Below are 17,530 nucleotides of genomic sequence, written 5' to 3' on the forward strand. Positions count from 1 at the left end.
TTTCCACTGACTCTGTCCACCACTCTGCCCAATATAACAATAAATGTTAAAAAGACCTCCATAACTTCAGTTCCCAACTCTCACGGTTCTTAGGGGTGATATTTGACTTCTCTCTCTCCCTCCTCACATTCACTCCCTAACCAGCTCCCTTCATCTCCAACTCAAAAACACATTTCACATCCGACCTTTTCTCACTCAGCTCTTATAATATCTTGTCTGGACTATTGTAACATACGACTTTGTGGACTACCAACTAACAGACTGGCACCACTCCAATCTGTACTGAACTCGGCTGCTTGTCTCCTTTATTTTTCTTCTCGCTCTTCCTCTGCCGCTCCTCTCTGTCAAGCTCTTCACTGGCTGCTAATTAACCAGAGGATCCATTTCTAACTCTTAACCTTGACCTACAAAGATCTCCACAATCTCTCTCCCCTGTACATTAATTTTCTTACTGGTTTTCAGGTACCAACCCAATCGCAATCTCAGATCTGCACATGACTTTTTTTTTGTCCTCTAGAATTACCTCCTTGCATTCACATATACAAGATTTCCCATGTGCTTCACCCCTCCTCTGGAATACCCTTCCACAACACATCTGTCACTCTCCAACCTTTCATATCTGCTAACCAACCAACCCCGTCACTGCCACATAACGCCAGTCCTGCATTTCCTTCACTGGCTACCTATAGAATGGAGGGTCTTATTCAAGATCGGCCTACTGACATTTAAATCCCTGAATAATCTAGGCCCTGGATACATGAAATATATGTTACGGCTGTGTAGCAATCCCCGCATTCTCAGATCCACAGGTTCTAATAATCTAGTCATACCCAGAGTCCACTTGGAAACTTTTGGTCCCAGAGCCTTCTGTCATGCTACCCCTACGTTTTGGAACTCCTTACCTCAACAGATCAGGACAGCCCCATCCCTGGGCGTGTTTAAATCCAGACTGAAAACCCACCTGTTCAGTCTGGCATTTGCAGAAATATAACTTTTGTTGTGTGAATACTTCATCCTACTAATTACTGAATCTGAGAGAGCCTAAGCGCTTTGAGTCCTATGGGAGAAAAGCGCTATAGAAATGTTATTGTATTGTATATCTTAAAACGCTCCCTCAAAACTCACTTTCTCCGACACGCATGTGATCTACCTTAGGCCATTCTCCCTTTGACCTAAGGCCAAGTTGCACTCCTACTATATATCTTAAAAACACACGGCCTCTAGGTATGTTTATTGTATACTACCCCACCTCTTGTTTCACCCCATTCCTTTAGATTGTAAGTCTGTAAGGGTAGTGCTCTCTCACCCTTTTGTGTCTTGGAATTTTGTATACAATTTATTCATCATGTTACTTTTGTCACTGTAATTACAGATTATGTAATTTGTATTGATTCTATATTTTGCTACCTATTTTGTATATTGGTGTATACCATTGTCTGTATTATAGTGTACCACTTTTTTTTTTTAACTTTGTACAGCGCCACAAAATATGTTGGCACTTTGTAAATCAATAATAATCGAATTACCGGCACCACAATTGTAACAGTCCTGCTCATTGCTATTTAAAGAGGAAGTGTAACCAAGATTTGAACTTCATCCGAATCAGTAGCTGATAACCCATTTCCCATGAGAAATCTTTACCTTTTCTCAGACAGATCAGCATTGGGCTCTCTGTGGCAGATGTTGTGGTTAACCCCTCCCACAGGTGATGTCAGCACCTATGTACTGACATCACACTGTGGGAGCCTTGTTGCATTGTAGGAAATTGCAGGAAATAACAGCTGTTTTCAACTGCCAAAAAAAGCAGCAGCATCTCCTTTCACAGAGATCCACCAACAGTAGATGCCTGGAGAACTCGTGTGTTAGGTCCCCTGGACCAAAATCTGGCCGGTGCCTTGTCTCAGCCGGATTGCTCCTACGGCTTCAGGACGTCACCAATGAAACACAAGAGACGGCACACAAATGGCTGCAATGATATTGCTGTATTCGGAACAAGAGCACACTACGGTTATACACCTGCGGAAGGATGTAATATCCGTAACATGTAGTGTGCTCTTGTTCCGAATACAGCAATATCATTGCAGCCATTTGTGTGCCGTCTCTTGTGTTTCGTTGGTGACGTCCTTTCACAGAGATGACCTGCCAGCAGTAAAAATGTTGCCATGTGATAAATTTCAGACTAAATCAGGGAGAGGACATATTTTACAATGGGCAATCACTGACTAAATAATTTATAAATATTGTCAAAATTAACCACTTTATTTCAGTACATTATTTTCACTGCAGTTCCTCTTTAAGACTGCCGCATTGTGGATGCTCATCACTGTAACAGACATAATGGTAAGGCCGGTTTTCCACGCTGCCACTTGTGCTGATGAGATTACGCATCCGAATCCTCCTAGCTGTGCCATAGAAGGCTAAAACGATTCAGCTTGTGTCGTCTGAAAATCTAATGCAGGTTTTATTTCCCCCTGCACACAAATTTGGAAGTAGCCAATTAAATTTAATAAGCTGTGATTCCCTGTCTGAATTTGCATATAGGGTGAACCACTACAGAGTTATGAATTAAACTTTGTTGTTTAACTCTTGTTGTTGCACCCATACTCTCTCATACCTTCAGAGATTCTCTGTAAATCAAGGCCTGTACAACTGTAAATGAACTTTTTTTTGTATTATCAAGCTTTATTGATCAGATCAACAATTATACAAAGCTTTTAAAAGCAGAACAAATAAAACATAGGGTATGTAAATGAACTTTTATTTATTTTTTTCTAAAAGAAAAAGCATAACGTGGTAATTTTTTTTTTTTTTTTTTTTTTTAAGAATTCGGTGGATTGCATTCTTCATCCAGCTGCAAGCCGATTGATGCCGTGGCAGCATAATCAAATTATTGAAACTTTAATGTGCCAAGGAGTCCACAGACAAGCATTGCGCTACATTCAAGCAATAAAGCCTGCAGCACTCACTTGTGAAGAAGTCAAGCTGCATATCACTGTACTTCTGGCCAACAAGTACGTTTTTGTTTTTTTTTAACAATTTCTAATTCATTGTACTCAAACAGTTGTTCCCTTCTGCCCAATTCAGCATGTATAGTCAGGGAGCGAGGACCAGCAAAGCATGTGGGATCGAGTGGCACACTCTGTTTTTCACTAGAGCATGCATAGTGTTTAATGTTTTTTTTGTTACATTGGCAAAGTGATTATCTTTCCCAATCAGAATTTAATTACAAGTATGAGTGCAGAAGAGAAAATTTGGATTGGGCCTCTGACGAAGCTGTATATTGCAATGTGTCAGGCAGTAGTGGATTTGTTGTGGAATTAATGTTTGCCCATGTTGAGTTTTTAGACCTTTATGTAAAGCTTTCTGTACCCCTACAAATTTATATCTTTTAAAGAGTTATTTCTTCATTTTTTGTGCTTCTAAGAAACACCATTAGGATCGGGGAGTCTGGGGACGAGGAGGGATTAATGACTGCATTGCATAAAGTATTGCAGTCAATAACCCCTGCCGTGCCTTAAAGAGAACCCGAGGTGTGTTTAAAGAATATCTGCTTACAGAGGCTGGATCTGCCTATACAGCCCAGCCTCTGTTGCTATCCCAAACCCCCCTAAGGTCCCCCTGCACTCTACAATCCCCCATTAATCACAGCCGTGCTGTGAGGCTGTGTTTACATCTGTAGTGTCAGTCTCGGCTGCTCCCCCGCCTCCTGCATAGCTCCGGTCCCTGCCCCCATCCCTTCCCTCCAATCAGCAGGGAGGGAAGGGATGCAGGCGGGGACCGGAGTTCTGCAGGAGGCGGGGAGAGCAGCAGACTGACACTATAGAGATAAACACAGCCAGCTCTGACAAGCTGTTTGTCAGCAGCATGGCTGTGATTTATGAAGGATTGCAGAGTGCAGGGGGACCTTAGGGGGGTTTGGGATAGCAACAGAGGCTGGGCTGTATAGGCAGATCCAGCCTCTGTATGCAGATAACATTCTTCAAACCCACCTCGGGTTCTCTTTAAGTGCAGCCAATACCTCCTCCAGGCCTCGTTGTTCACTCCCTTTTATGCAGCCCAGTATTTTCCCCCGCCCCTTTCCTTGTAAATTGTTGTGGCCAGGACTTTCAGATCTGTGTTGTCTTGGCATTTTCGTTACCAAGACAGTGTCCCTTAGCACTGGGTAAATTGCAAATGGGAATGTCACTATATATATATATATACCGTATTTCGCGCCGTGTAAGACGCTCCGGAATATAAGACGCACCCAGGTTTAGAGGGCAAAAAACGGGGAAAAAAATAAACTAAACCTGGTGCGTCCATATTTCAGGAGTGTCTTGTACATGCCCTCCCTCAAATGCTGTTCTCCTGTGTACCTCATGTGCCCTCTTATCTCACCTTGTCTACCTAAAGTGTCCTTTGGTCTCCCCCTGTGTCCTCTGGTCTCCTCCCTGTGTCCTCTGGTCTCCTCCCTGTGTCCTCTGGTATCCCCCCCTGTGCCCTCTGGTCCCCCCCCCGTGATCTGTGGTTGCCCCCCTGTGCCCTGTGGTTGCCCTCCTGTGTCCTCTGGTCCCCCCTGTGCCCTGTGGTTGCCCCCCTGTGTCCTCTTGCCCCCCTGTGTCCTCTGGCCCCCCCTGTGTCCTCTGGTCCCCCCTGTGGTCACCCTCCTGTGCCCTCTGGTCCCCCCTGTACCCTGTGGTCCCCCTCCTGTGTCCTCTTGCCCCCCCCCTGTACCCTGTGGTCCCCCCTGGGTCCTCTGGTCCCCCATGTGGTCGCCCTCCTGTGTCCTCTTGTCCCCCCCTGTACCCTGTGGTCCCCCCTGTGTCCTCTGGTCCCCCATGTGGTCGCCCTCCTGTGTCCTCTTGTCCCCCCACCCCTGTACCCTGTGGTCCCCCTGTGTCCTCTGGTCCCCCATGTGGTCGTCCTCCTGTGTCTTCTAGTCCTCCCCCTGTACCCTGTGGTGTCCTCTGGTCCCCCATATGGTCGCCCTCCCGTGTCCTCTTGCCCCCCCCGTACCCTGTGGTCCCCCTGTGTCCTCTGGTCCCCCATGTGGTCGCTCTCCTGTGTCCTCTTGTTGTCGTCCCCCCCCCCCCCCGCGTCCTCATGTGTCCCCACTGACCTTGCCTGCCCCCCCGCTTCTGTCTCCCCCCCCCCCCCCCCGCTTCTGTCTCCGGGTCCCCGTGCGAAAAGTACGGTGTGTGTGTGTGTATATATATATATATTATATATATATTATATATATATATACATATACACTATATGATTGCCCGGGAATGTATTTGGCTGGTTTTGGCTCTGCCCACTTTTCTAACCCTAACACACAATGACTCAATGACCTAGTTTGTGAACTTTGCATTGTTTGTTAATTTTCATTGAAATGAAACAAATCTGATTGGCCGTGGCTCCACCCTCTTTTCTGATTTTGAACCCCAGTCACACAATGACCAACCATGTTTTAAGCTTGTGTCCTTAGCAGTGCAAGAATGGCAGCAATTGAATATTCCCCTTGAAAAGCAATAAATGAATTTGGATTGGCTTTTGTAGGCTCCACCCTCTTTTATGAATATTAACTGTTTGAGAACTCTGCCATTAACACTGTAAGAATGGCTGCAGTTTACATTTTCCCAGTGAAATTTGTATTTGTCACCGCCTACTAATGACCCAGCATTGCCTGGGTATGTTTTTGGCTGGTTTTGGCTATGCCCACTTTTTGTAACAGTAACAGACAATTACTTAATTACTCAATTACCAAATTTGTGAGCTTTGCAGTCTTTGGCATCAATAATTTGCATTGAAATAAAACAAATCTGATGGGCTGTTTGTGTCTCCACCCCTTTTCTGAATTTGAACCCCAGTCACCCAATAAATAACTGTACCCAGTTTGGGGCTTGTGCAATTAACAGTGCAAGAATGGCAGTAATGAAATATTTCCCTTGAAAATCAGTATATGAATTTTGATTGGCTTTTGTAGGCTCCATCCACTTTTATGAATAATAGCTGATGAATCGGCGTTGCCCGGGTATGTATTTGACTGGTGTTAGCTCTGGCCACTTTTTTTTAACCCTAACACACAAATATTCAATGAACAAGTTTGTGAGCTTCGGGGTCTTTGTCATCAATACTTTTTATATTCCCATAGAAATTAAACAAATCAAATTGGCTGTTTGTGGCTCTGCCCCTCTCCGGCATTTGAATCCCAGTCACCCAATGACCAACTTTAGCAGGTTTGAGGCATCTGTTATTAACAGAGCAAAAATGGAAGCAATTTAAATATTCCCCTTGAAAATCAACAGGTGAATTTTGATTGGCTATTATAGACTCCACCCACTTCCCATAATATTAATCTCAGTCACCCATTGACCATCTGGGCAAAGTTTGAGAACCCTTGCCATTAACGGTGTAAGAATGGCTGCAGTTTATATTTTCCTAGTGAAATTTGTTTTTGGCTCCACCCAATTTTTGTAACCTTGACACACAGTCACTAAATGACCAAGTTTGTGATCTCGGGGGTCCTTGGCATCAATAATTTGTAATTTACCAGTGAGATGAAACAAATATGATTGGCTGTTTGTAGCTCCACCCCTTTCCTGAATTTGAACCCCAATGACCAACTGTACCAGGTTTGAGGCTTGTGCCATTAACAGTGCAAAAATGGCAGCAATTTAAATATTCAGTAAAAAAGGAAAGCAGAACCCATCTGCAAACCAAAGTACTCAATGAGTCATGTGGTTAATCAAAAAGTAAAAATATATTTATTATTAAAAAAAGCACATCATATAACAAATATAAATATCCATACATATGTGGGCATATAAAATTGGATTAGTAACGGTCTGAAAGCCAACGCAGCTCAAATGCCTGTAAGTAAGAAAGTAGCCTCTATAATAGCAATAGCAGTCTGTACATTTCATCCAGAATATAAGGACTGTTGATATACAGCTGTGATAAACGATTCTTTCAATAATGAGGTGAGTTCATAACCCCAAATTGTTCAAGTTAATCGACTCAGGTGCAGACCAGAATATCCTGCTGCCAATGTAAACCAGAGATCAATCATAGTGAACAGATCACAGATGTCCAATCGCAACATCCAAGTATAGATTTGTCAGGAGGTATGCTCAATAGAAATGACCTTAAATGATTCAAGCTGACCAACTCAGGTGCAAATCAAAGTGTCCTGCTGCCAGGGTGAGCCAGAGTTCCATTGCAGCAAGCTGTTCACAGATGTACAATCGCAACATCCAAGTGCAAACTTGTCAAAACATATACTCAGTAGGTGGGGTTAGAAAAGCCATCAAGCAGTGTATCAGTAATCCATGTGTCTGTCCTGTGGCAGGACATCTAGGAATTAGTTTGTAATCCAGTAAGATAGAAAACTGCGTTATAGCTACCAGTCCTTGGGGTTATCTGGGTTCAGAGGTAAACTTGCTTCCATAGGCGGAGAATGGCGAAATTCCGTGCATGAAGAAGCATGTAAAGAGGCATCAGGCTATGCATCAGGCTGTGAGCTGGAGCTGCTGAAGGCTACAAGTCGACCGGTTTCGCCGGTAATCCGGCTCCTCAGGACTCTCAGACCGTAAGAGTAGATGCCCGTATGGTTGCTGGCGTTCCCCACGCCATAAAAGGCGTTTCACCCGGAAGTGCGTCAGCCGCGTCCACATGGGGGCGCGGCTTGATGCGTTCCAGGCGCCCGTGCTAAGCGTAAAGTCCCCCGCGCGGCGCATGCCCAATGCGTCCCACAGGAGTCAGGCTTGAGCGTGCGCAGACAGTAGACGGCGGGCAACCACCGCGGGCGGCCAATACGCCATCAGATGGTGCCCCCCTGTCTGCGCACCAGTGTCAAAATCCCCACAAAAGCGGGAACGAGGCATGCGCAGGAAACATGGCAGGCCAAAAAAAGGGGGGGGAAAGAGAAAAAGGTGAAAGGAAGTGGAAAAAACCAGGCAGGGGATATCAGAGGATGGGAAGAAAAGAAAGCTGGAAAACAGGATTGAGAATTAAAAAGTTGGCATACCACGTCCGCATCCAAGTCCCGCCCAGGGTGGGATGACACTGACGGGCTTAAGGGGGAACCCTGCAGAAGTATATAAATTCTTATCATCATTACATATATATATCTAATTCCTAAATTCAATATTGTAAAAGTATAACATTTAGGTGAATAGAAAAGAAAAAAGAAGAAAAAAACCCAAAATCTAAACTATCTTTAATCAATATTATATATTCTCACCTGTGAGGAGAATAAACCCCGCACAGGAGGGGAAAAAAGGGGGGAAACGAAGGAAAAGGGTATACCTCCAATCCGAGAGCAGAGAGGCAGCCCCACCACCTCTAGGCACCAGGAAAGAACGGCTCGGCCAATGCAGGGGGCAGTCGACAGCACCATTGCCCCAACTGAGACAGCCAACAGGTAGGTACCCAAAGAGGGTACCAAGGAGACAAGGAGACAACTATAAAAAAGGAGAGTATTTTAATTCATCATTAAGGCCTGGTGGAGCCGTGGCCTTAAGATCATATATCCAGCGACATTCACGCTGTAAGACCAGCTTCTCAAAATTCCCGCCTCTCAATGGTTGATGCACGCAGTCCACTGCGCTAAAAGTAATAGCATTCAGTGGATTGTGTGTGCATGCAATGACATGTCTAGCTACAGGGGAACGTAGGTTATGCCCCACGATGTCCTGTGTATGCTCATATATTCGTCTACGAAAATTTCGTGTTGTCATACCGATATAGAAGGCGTCACATGTGCATTTAAGCACATATATGACGCCCTCCGTTGAACAATTGACAAAATGTTTAAGATGCACTGTTCTGTTGACATGTGGGAAGGTATTGGATCTCCCCACTGTCACATAGGGACATTGTTTGCATGATCCACATCGGAATACACCACTTGCCCTACATGGATCGGTACGTGCATTTCCTGTGTAATGGCTCCTAACAATTCGATTTGCTATGGTAGGAGCTTTTCGAAAGATTATTTTGGGCCTGTCTGATACACACTGTCGTATCTTGGCATCATCAGTAAGCAGATGCCAATGTTTAGAAAGAATTTTTTGGAACTGTTCTTGTTGTTTATTGAAAGTGGTGATTATAGGAACTGTTTCCATAAAGGAATCTGTCTTTTGCCGATATCCCAAAAGGGCATTACGGTCAGAGTTCAAAGCTCTGCCGTAGGCCCTATCAATATTTGACCTGGAGTATCCTCTGTCCCTGAACCTCTGTTTGAGTTCCACTGCCTCGGCTTTGAAAGCATCAATCGAGGAACAGTTTCGTCTGGCCCTTAAGAATTTTACAATATTGAATTTAGGAATTAGATGTATATATGTAATGATGATAAGAATTTATATACTTCTGCAGGGTTCCCCCTTAAGCCCGTCAGTGTCATCCCACCCTGGGCGGGACTTGGATGCGGACGTGGTATGCCAACTTTTTAATTCTCAATCCTGTTTTCCAGCTTTCTTTTCTTCCCATCCTCTGATATCCCCTGCCTGGTTTTTTCCACTTCCTTTCACCTTTTTCTCTTTCCCCCCCCTTTTTTTGGCCTGCCATGTTTCCTGCGCATGCCTCGTTCCCGCTTTTGTGGGGATTTTGACACTGGTGCGCAGACAGGGGGGCACCATCTGATGGCGTATTGGCCGCCCGCGGTGGTTGCCCGCCGTCTACTGTCTGCGCACGCTCAAGCCTGACTCCTGTGGGACGCATTGGGCATGCGCCGCGCGGGGGACTTTACGCTTAGCACGGGCGCCTGGAACGCATCAAGCCGCGCCCCCATGTGGACGCGGCTAACGCACTTCCGGGTGAAACGCCTTTTATGGCGTGGGGAACGCCAGCAACCATACGGGCATCTACTCTTACGGTCTGAGAGTCCTGAGGAGCCGGATTACCGGCGAAACCGGTCGACTTGTAGCCTTCAGCAGCTCCAGCTCACAGCCTGATGCATAGCCTGATGCCTCTTTACATGCTTCTTCATGCACGGAATTTCGCCATTCTCCGCCTATGGAAGCAAGCTTACCTCTGAACCCAGATAACCCCAAGGACTGGTAGCTATAACGCAGTTTTCTATCTTACTGGATTACAAACTAATTCCTAGATGTCCTGCCACAGGACAGACACATGGATTACTGATACACTGCTTGATGGCTTTTCTAACCCCACCTACTGAGTATATGTTTTGACAAGTTTGCACTTGGATGTTGCGATTGTACATCTGTGAACAGCTTGCTGCAATGGAACTCTGGCTCACCCTGGCAGCAGGACATTTTGATTTGCACCTGAGTTGGTCAGCTTGAATCATTTAAGGTCATTTCTATTGAGCATACCTCCTGACAAATCTATACTTGGATGTTGCGATTGGACATCTGTGATCTGTTTACTATGATTGATCTCTGGTTTACATTGGCAGCAGGATATTCTGGTCTGCACCTGAGTCGATTAACTTGAACAATTTGGGGTTATGAACTCACCTCATTATTGAAAGAATCGTTTATCACAGCTGTATATCAACAGTCCTTATATTCTGGATGAAATGTACAGACTGCTATTGCTATTATAGAGGCTACTTTCTTACTTACAGGCATTTGAGCTGCGTTGGCTTTCAGACCGTTACTAATCCAATTTTATATGCCCACATATGTATGGATATTTATATTTGTTATATGATGTGCTTTTTTAATAATAAATATATTTTTACTTTTTGATTAACCACATGACTCATTGAGTACTTTGGTTTGCAGATGGGTTCTGCTTTCCTTTTTTACTGTACTACTTGATATCCAGACTACTCTGAGTCATGAAATATATTGGATAACTAATTACATATATGCATGTGTTTGGGTGTTGGTTGAGACGTTCAGTCCAAAAATTCCTCCATAGGTCCGAATACGGACCACGCCCATTTTTGGATGCCTCACCCGCCCATACATATACAATTCTATTGAACTACTAAAGATCACTTTCCCCCTCCCCCCTTTTTTTTTTTGAGGGGATACGGGAGAGGGGTGCCTCCCCTGCCTTGGGCGGTCGGTTAGCCTTGCCCTCTGACCCAGGGATATTGATCGGTGCAGGCAGTGTTGGGGTCGGGTTGGCAAGCCATGTTTCGGTGGGACAGCTTTATACAGGACTTGCAGGGGGACAGGGAGAGAGTTCCCTCTGGACCCCTGGTTGACAAGGAGATACTATATAGCTTTAATCGATTGCAACGTTTACTAGAGACCAAGTCTAGAAAATACTGGGATTTGGTCTATGTTGACAAATACATTTCTGAACAAATCAGTCCATACCATATGCAGATTCAGATCTTCCCCACTTCCCGACACGTGACCGAGGACTTTAAGAGGAGATGGGAAACAAATTTTGAAAGGAGTTCACAAATAGCATTGACCTATATGAAGGAGCTACATCAAGCTGACATTAACTCACTGGACAAACAAATTGAAGCAATTAACACACGTTTAGAAATACATAAAGACAAACCAGTTTTTGTATCTAGAAATGAACTTCTTAATAAGCACATACGCAAATACAATCTTGATCTGCTCGATAAAAAAGAATCCAAATTTGAGAGAGATAAATTGTCATACAAAATGGGTCAGGCTTACCAGTGGAATATGAATAAAAAACCTCAGGGTAGGCCTCGGCCAAAACCCTCACGGCCTGCTTCTCCTGGTCTGGATGAGGCCACGGATAGTGTTTCTGAGGTCCCTACCAGTGAAGATGAAATAGTTATCAATGTCCCTCACAATCCTAATAAAGACCAAAAGCATTTGGAGCCATTGACTCAAAAGGCTAATACTCCAAATGCTCAGATTAAAAGAAAGGAGATGACATCACCTCCTACAACCCCAGACAACCTAACGTCACAGAAAGAAACAGACACTTTTTTAGAGAACACTATGGTGCCCAACAAATCAAAGGTAAAAGAAAAAGACAGAGAAAAAGAAAAAGACAAAAAATTAAGAGTAGCACACACACAAATTCCCAAAAACACCGCACTCTCCCCACATCAAACAAATCCCTCCAAGAAAATGAATATGGAGCAGTATCTGCACCAGAAAAAATAAATACCGAGGAAAACACGGTGATTAATCTTAGTCACACCCCTTTGACACAAGATCAAATCTCAGTACTATCATTAGGTTTAGGTTTTTCACTCAGTAAAAATATTGATAAATTCGATTGTGCCAAGGATTTGAATCTCTTTGCACGTAAAATTATTCTTAAACTCCAGCACAAACGTAAAGAAATGGCGCCCCTGGGTGGGGCTATACAGGATTGGTCAGACTTGACTAAGAAAGACTATAGGGCACTACGGGACCTTACTGCCTTATGGGAAGAAGGACATATACCAGATGAACAGGCCACAAATACAGAAGATACCACTGGTACTAAAACCACACAATTTAAGAATAAATCACGTTATTTTCCATCTTTGTCTGCAAGTCCAAGGGTCAGTGTCTTTGTGGAGATGGTGCTAAAGGATCTGGACGCCATACATATGGGTTATGGTGCTGATAATCTCACAGGAGCCCAGAAACAAGCCCTGTTTGAGCTTACACAGCTGACAATGCTCACGATTAAGCCCTCCGATAAGGGGGGCAATATCGTGGTCATGGATAACGACCAATATGAGAATATGTGTTTACGTATTTTGAAAAATAGGGATTGGTATCAGAGGGCCTCTGCGTCCAGTGTCTTGAGGGACCAGGGTGCACTGTTTGGCATCATTGATTGGGCAGTCAGCAATGGTATAATATCCACTGAGGTATCATCTTTCTTAAAGGTACCACACCCACAAATACCCACATTTTATGCATTACCAAAAGTTCATAAGTGTATGACGAATCCACCGGGTAGGCCGATAATATCGGCCTGTGGATCCCTTACTGAAAACATTAGTAAGTACATAGATTATTATTTACAGAAACATGTACAATCTTTGCCCTCCTTTGTACAGGATACCATGCATGTACTGCGCATCCTTGATGGCCTTCATGTGCGCCCTGGTGCCCTTTTGGTGCCGCTGGACGTTGAGGCCCTATACTCAAGCATACCCCATAAAGGTGGCATTCGAGCTGTGGCAAGGTTTTTGGATACTTTGCCCAGCACCGAATTTGATCATTCAATTTTTCTGTTGGAGATGTTGGAGTTCCTTCTGACACATAACCATTTTGTTTTCGGTGCCGCCCACTACCTCCAGGTGCAGGGCACTGCGATGGGGACAACTTGTGCCCCGTCGTATGCCAATCTGTATCTGGGGGCATGGGAGGCGGACATCTTTTCCAATGATGACTGGGTCGAATACCTGTGCCACGTGGAGGCGTGGCACAGGTACATCGACGATATCTTACTCATTTGGACGGGAGGAGAATCCCTCCTGCTTGAGTTTGTCGCAAAACTTAACTCTAATTCCCTTAACCTTAAGTTAACATGTGAGTACAGCGAGAGATCGCTGTCCTTCTTGGACCTTTGGATAGAGGTGGGAGAAAATGGTGATCTTAACACTAAACTGTATAGGAAACCTACTTCCTCTAATACAGTCTTACATGCTGAAAGCTTTCATCCCCGACATCTAATTAGGAGCATTCCCACAGGCCAATTCTTAAGGGCCAGACGAAACTGTTCCTCGATTGATGCTTTCAAAGCCGAGGCAGTGGAACTCAAACAGAGGTTCAGGGACAGAGGATACTCCAGGTCAAATATTGATAGGGCCTACGGCAGAGCTTTGAACTCTGACCGTAATGCCCTTTTGGGATATCGGCAAAAGACAGATTCCTTTATGGAAACAGTTCCTATAATCGCCACTTTCAATAAACAACAAGAACAGTTCCAAAAAATTCTTTCTAAACATTGGCATCTGCTTACTGATGATGCCAAGATACGACAGTGTGTATCAGACAGGCCCAAAATAATCTTTCGAAAAGCTCCTACCATAGCAAATCGAATTGTTAGGAGCCATTACACAGGAAATGCACGTACCGATCCATGTAGGGCAAGTGGTGTATTCCGATGTGGATCATGCAAACAATGTCCCTATGTGACAGTGGGGAGATCCAATACCTTCCCACATGTCAACAGAACAGTGCATCTTAAACATTTTGTCAATTGTTCAACGGAGGGCGTCATATATGTGCTTAAATGCACATGTGACGCCTTCTATATCGGTATGACAACACGAAATTTTCGTAGACTAATATATGAGCATACACAGGACATCGTGGGGCATAACCTACGTTCCCCTGTAGCTAGACATGTCATTGCATGCACACACAATCCACTGAATGCTATTACTTTTAGCGCATTGAGAGGCGGGAATTTTGAGAAGCTGGTCTTACAGCGTGAATGTCGCTGGATATATGATCTTAAGGCCACGGCTCCACCAGGCCTTAATGATGAATTAAAATACTCTCCTTTTTTATAGTTGTCTCCTTGTCTCCTTGGTACCCTCTTTGGGTACCTACCTGTTGGCTGTCTCAGTTGGGGCAATGGTGCTGTCGACTGCCCCCTGCATTGGCCGAGCCGTTCTTTCCTGGTGCCTAGAGGTGGTGGGGCTGCCTCTCTGCTCTCGGATTGGAGGTATACCCTTTTCCTTCGTTTCCCCCCTTTTTTCCCCTCCTGTGCGGGGTTTATTCTCCTCACAGGTGAGGATATATAATATTGATTAAAGATAGTTTAGATTTTGGGTTTTTTTCTTCTTTTTTCTTTTCTATTCACCTAAATGTTATACTTTTACAATATTGAATTTAGGAATTAGATATATATATGTAATGATGATAAGAATTTATATACTTCTGCAGGGTTCCCCCTTAAGCCCGTCAGTGTCATCCCACCCTGGGCGGGACTTGGATGCGGACGTGGTATGCCAACTTTTTAATTCTCAATCCTGTTTTCCAGCTTTCTTTTCTTCCCATCCTCTGATATCCCCTGCCTGGTTTTTTCCACTTCCTTTCACCTTTTTCTCTTTCCCCCCCCTTTTTTTGGCCTGCCATGTTTCCTGCGCATGCCTCGTTCCCACTTTTGTGGGGATTTTGACACTGGTGCGCAGACAGGGGGGCACCATCTGATGGCGTATTGGCCGCCCGCGGTGGTTGCCCGCCGTCTACTGTCTGCGCACGCTCAAGCCTGACTCCTGTGGGACGCATTGGGCATGCGCCGCGCGGGGGACTTTACGCTTAGCACGGGCGCCTGGAACGCATCAAGCCGCGCCCCCATGTGGACGCGGCTGACGCACTTCCGGGTGAAACGCCTTTTATGGCGTGGGGAACGCCAGCAACCATACGGGCATCTACTCTTACGGTCTGAGAGTCCTGAGGAGCCGGATTACCGGCGAAACCGGTCGACTTGTAGCCTTCAGCAGCTCCAGCTCACAGCCTGATGCATAGCCTGATGCCTCTTTACATGCTTCTTCATGCACGGAATTTCGCCATTCTCCGCCTATGGAAGCAAGTTTACCTCTGAACCCAGATAACCCCAAGGACTGGTAGCTATAACGCAGTTTTCTATCTTACTGGATTACAAACTAATTCCTAGATGTCCTGCCACAGGACAGACACATGGATTACTGATACACTGCTTGATGGCTTTTCTAACCCCACCTACTGAGTATATGTTTTGACAAGTTTGCACTTGGATGTTGTGATTGTACATCTGTGAACAGCTTGCTGCAATGGAACTCTGGCTCACCCTGGCAGCAGGACACTTTGATTTGCACCTGAGTTGGTCAGCTTGAATCATTTAAGGTCATTTCTATTGAGCATACCTCCTGACAAATCTATACTTGGATGTTGCGATTGGACATCTGTGATCTGTTCACTATGATTGATCTCTGGTTTACATTGGCAGCAGGATATTCTGGTCTGCACCTGAGTCGATTAACTTGAACAATTTGGGGTTATGAACTCACCTCATTATTGAAAGAATCGTTTATCACAGCTGTATATCAACAGTCCTTATATTCTGGATGAAATGTACAGACTGCTATTGCTATTATAGAGGCTACTTTCTTACTTACAGGCATTTGAGCTGCGTTGGCTTTCAGACCGTTACTAATCCAATTTTATATGCCCACATATGTATGGATATTTATATTTGTTATATGATGTGCTTTTTTAATAATAAATATATTTTTACTTTTTGATTAACCACATGACTCATTGAGTACTTTGGTTTGCAGATGGGTTCTGCTTTCCTTTTTTACTGTACTACTTGATATCCAGACTACTCTGTCATGAAATATATTGGATAACTAATTACATATATGCATGTGTTTGGGTGTTGGTTGAGACGTCCAGTCCAACAATTTAAATATTCCCCTTGAAAATCAACAGGTGAATTTTGATTTTCTTTTTAGGCTCCACCCACTTTTCTGAATATTAATCCCAGTCACCCAGTGACCAAGTTTTAAGCTTTTGGGCTTCTGCCATCAAAATTGTGTGAATGGAAGCAGTTTATCCAGTAAAGTAATCTGATTGGCTGTTTGTGGCCCACCCCTTTAGTGGATTTGAACCCCAGCCACTTCATGACCGACTGTAGCTGGTTTGAGGCTTCTGCCATTATTATTGTAAGAGTGGCAGCAGTTTCAATATTTCCCTTAAAAATCAATAGGTGAATTTTGATTGGCTGTTGTAGGTTCCACCCACTTTCCTGAATATTAATCTCTTTTATTCATTGACCAACTGTGTCACGTTTGAGAACCCTGCCAATAACAGAATGGCTAAAATCAATCTAACAAATCTGATTAGCTGTTTGTGGCTCCACCCCCTTTAGTGAATTTGGACCCCAGTCACCTATCAGCTAAGAGGCCTCTGCCATTAACGGTGTAAGAATGGTAGCAATGTAAATATTCCCCTTGAAAATCAATAGGTGAAATTTGATTGGCTGTTGGCTCCACCCACATTTCTAAATATTAATCCCAGTCACCCAGTAGTCCACTGTGTCAAGTTTGGGAACCCTGCCATTAACAGTGTAAGAATGGCTGCAGTTTATATTTTCCCCTGGAATAAATTGTAGTTGGCTTTGCCCACCTTTTCTAACCTTAACATACAGTCACTCAATGATCAAGTTTATGAACTTTGGGCTTTTGGTATCTATTATTTGTATATTCCCATTGAAATTAAATAAATCTGATTGGCTGTTTGTGGCTCCGCCCCCTTTCCAAATTTGAACCCCAGCCACCTAGTGACTAACAGTACCAGATTTGAAGCATCTGCTATTAACAGTGTAAGAATGGCAGCAATGTAAATATTCCTTTTGAAAATCAACAGGTGAATTTTAATTGGCTGTTGTAGGCTCCACCCACTCTCTTGAATATTCATCCCATTCACCCAGTGACAAACTGTGCAAAGTTTGAGAACCCTGCCAGTAACAGTGTAAGAATGGCTGCAGTTTATATTTTCATAGTGAACTTTCTTTTTGGCTCTGCCCACTTTTTGTAACCTTGACCCACAGTCACTCAATGACCAAGTTTTTGAGCTTTCAGGTTCCTGGCATCAAAAATGTGTGAATGGAAGCAGTTTATCCACCAAGAAAGTCTGATTGGCTGTTTGTGGGC

The 17,530-nt window shown here is 44.2% G+C and overlaps 1 protein-coding gene across 1 annotated transcript in view; it reads left to right on the top strand.

The window, feature by feature from the left end:
* The window catches only part of LOC137504020 (protein ELYS-like), an 831,023-nt gene that overhangs the window by 167,656 nt on the left and 645,837 nt on the right, over window positions 1-17,530 (top strand). The window contains exon 6 of the mRNA XM_068231910.1: window positions 2,824-3,011. Within this exon, the coding sequence (XP_068088011.1) occupies window positions 2,824-3,011 (188 nt within the window). The remainder of the gene's footprint in view (window positions 1-2,823; window positions 3,012-17,530) is intronic.

Source organism: Hyperolius riggenbachi, chromosome 4 (genome assembly GCF_040937935.1).
Source record: "Hyperolius riggenbachi isolate aHypRig1 chromosome 4, aHypRig1.pri, whole genome shotgun sequence".
In the NCBI taxonomy this organism is placed as follows: Eukaryota; Metazoa; Chordata; class Amphibia; order Anura; family Hyperoliidae; genus Hyperolius; species Hyperolius riggenbachi.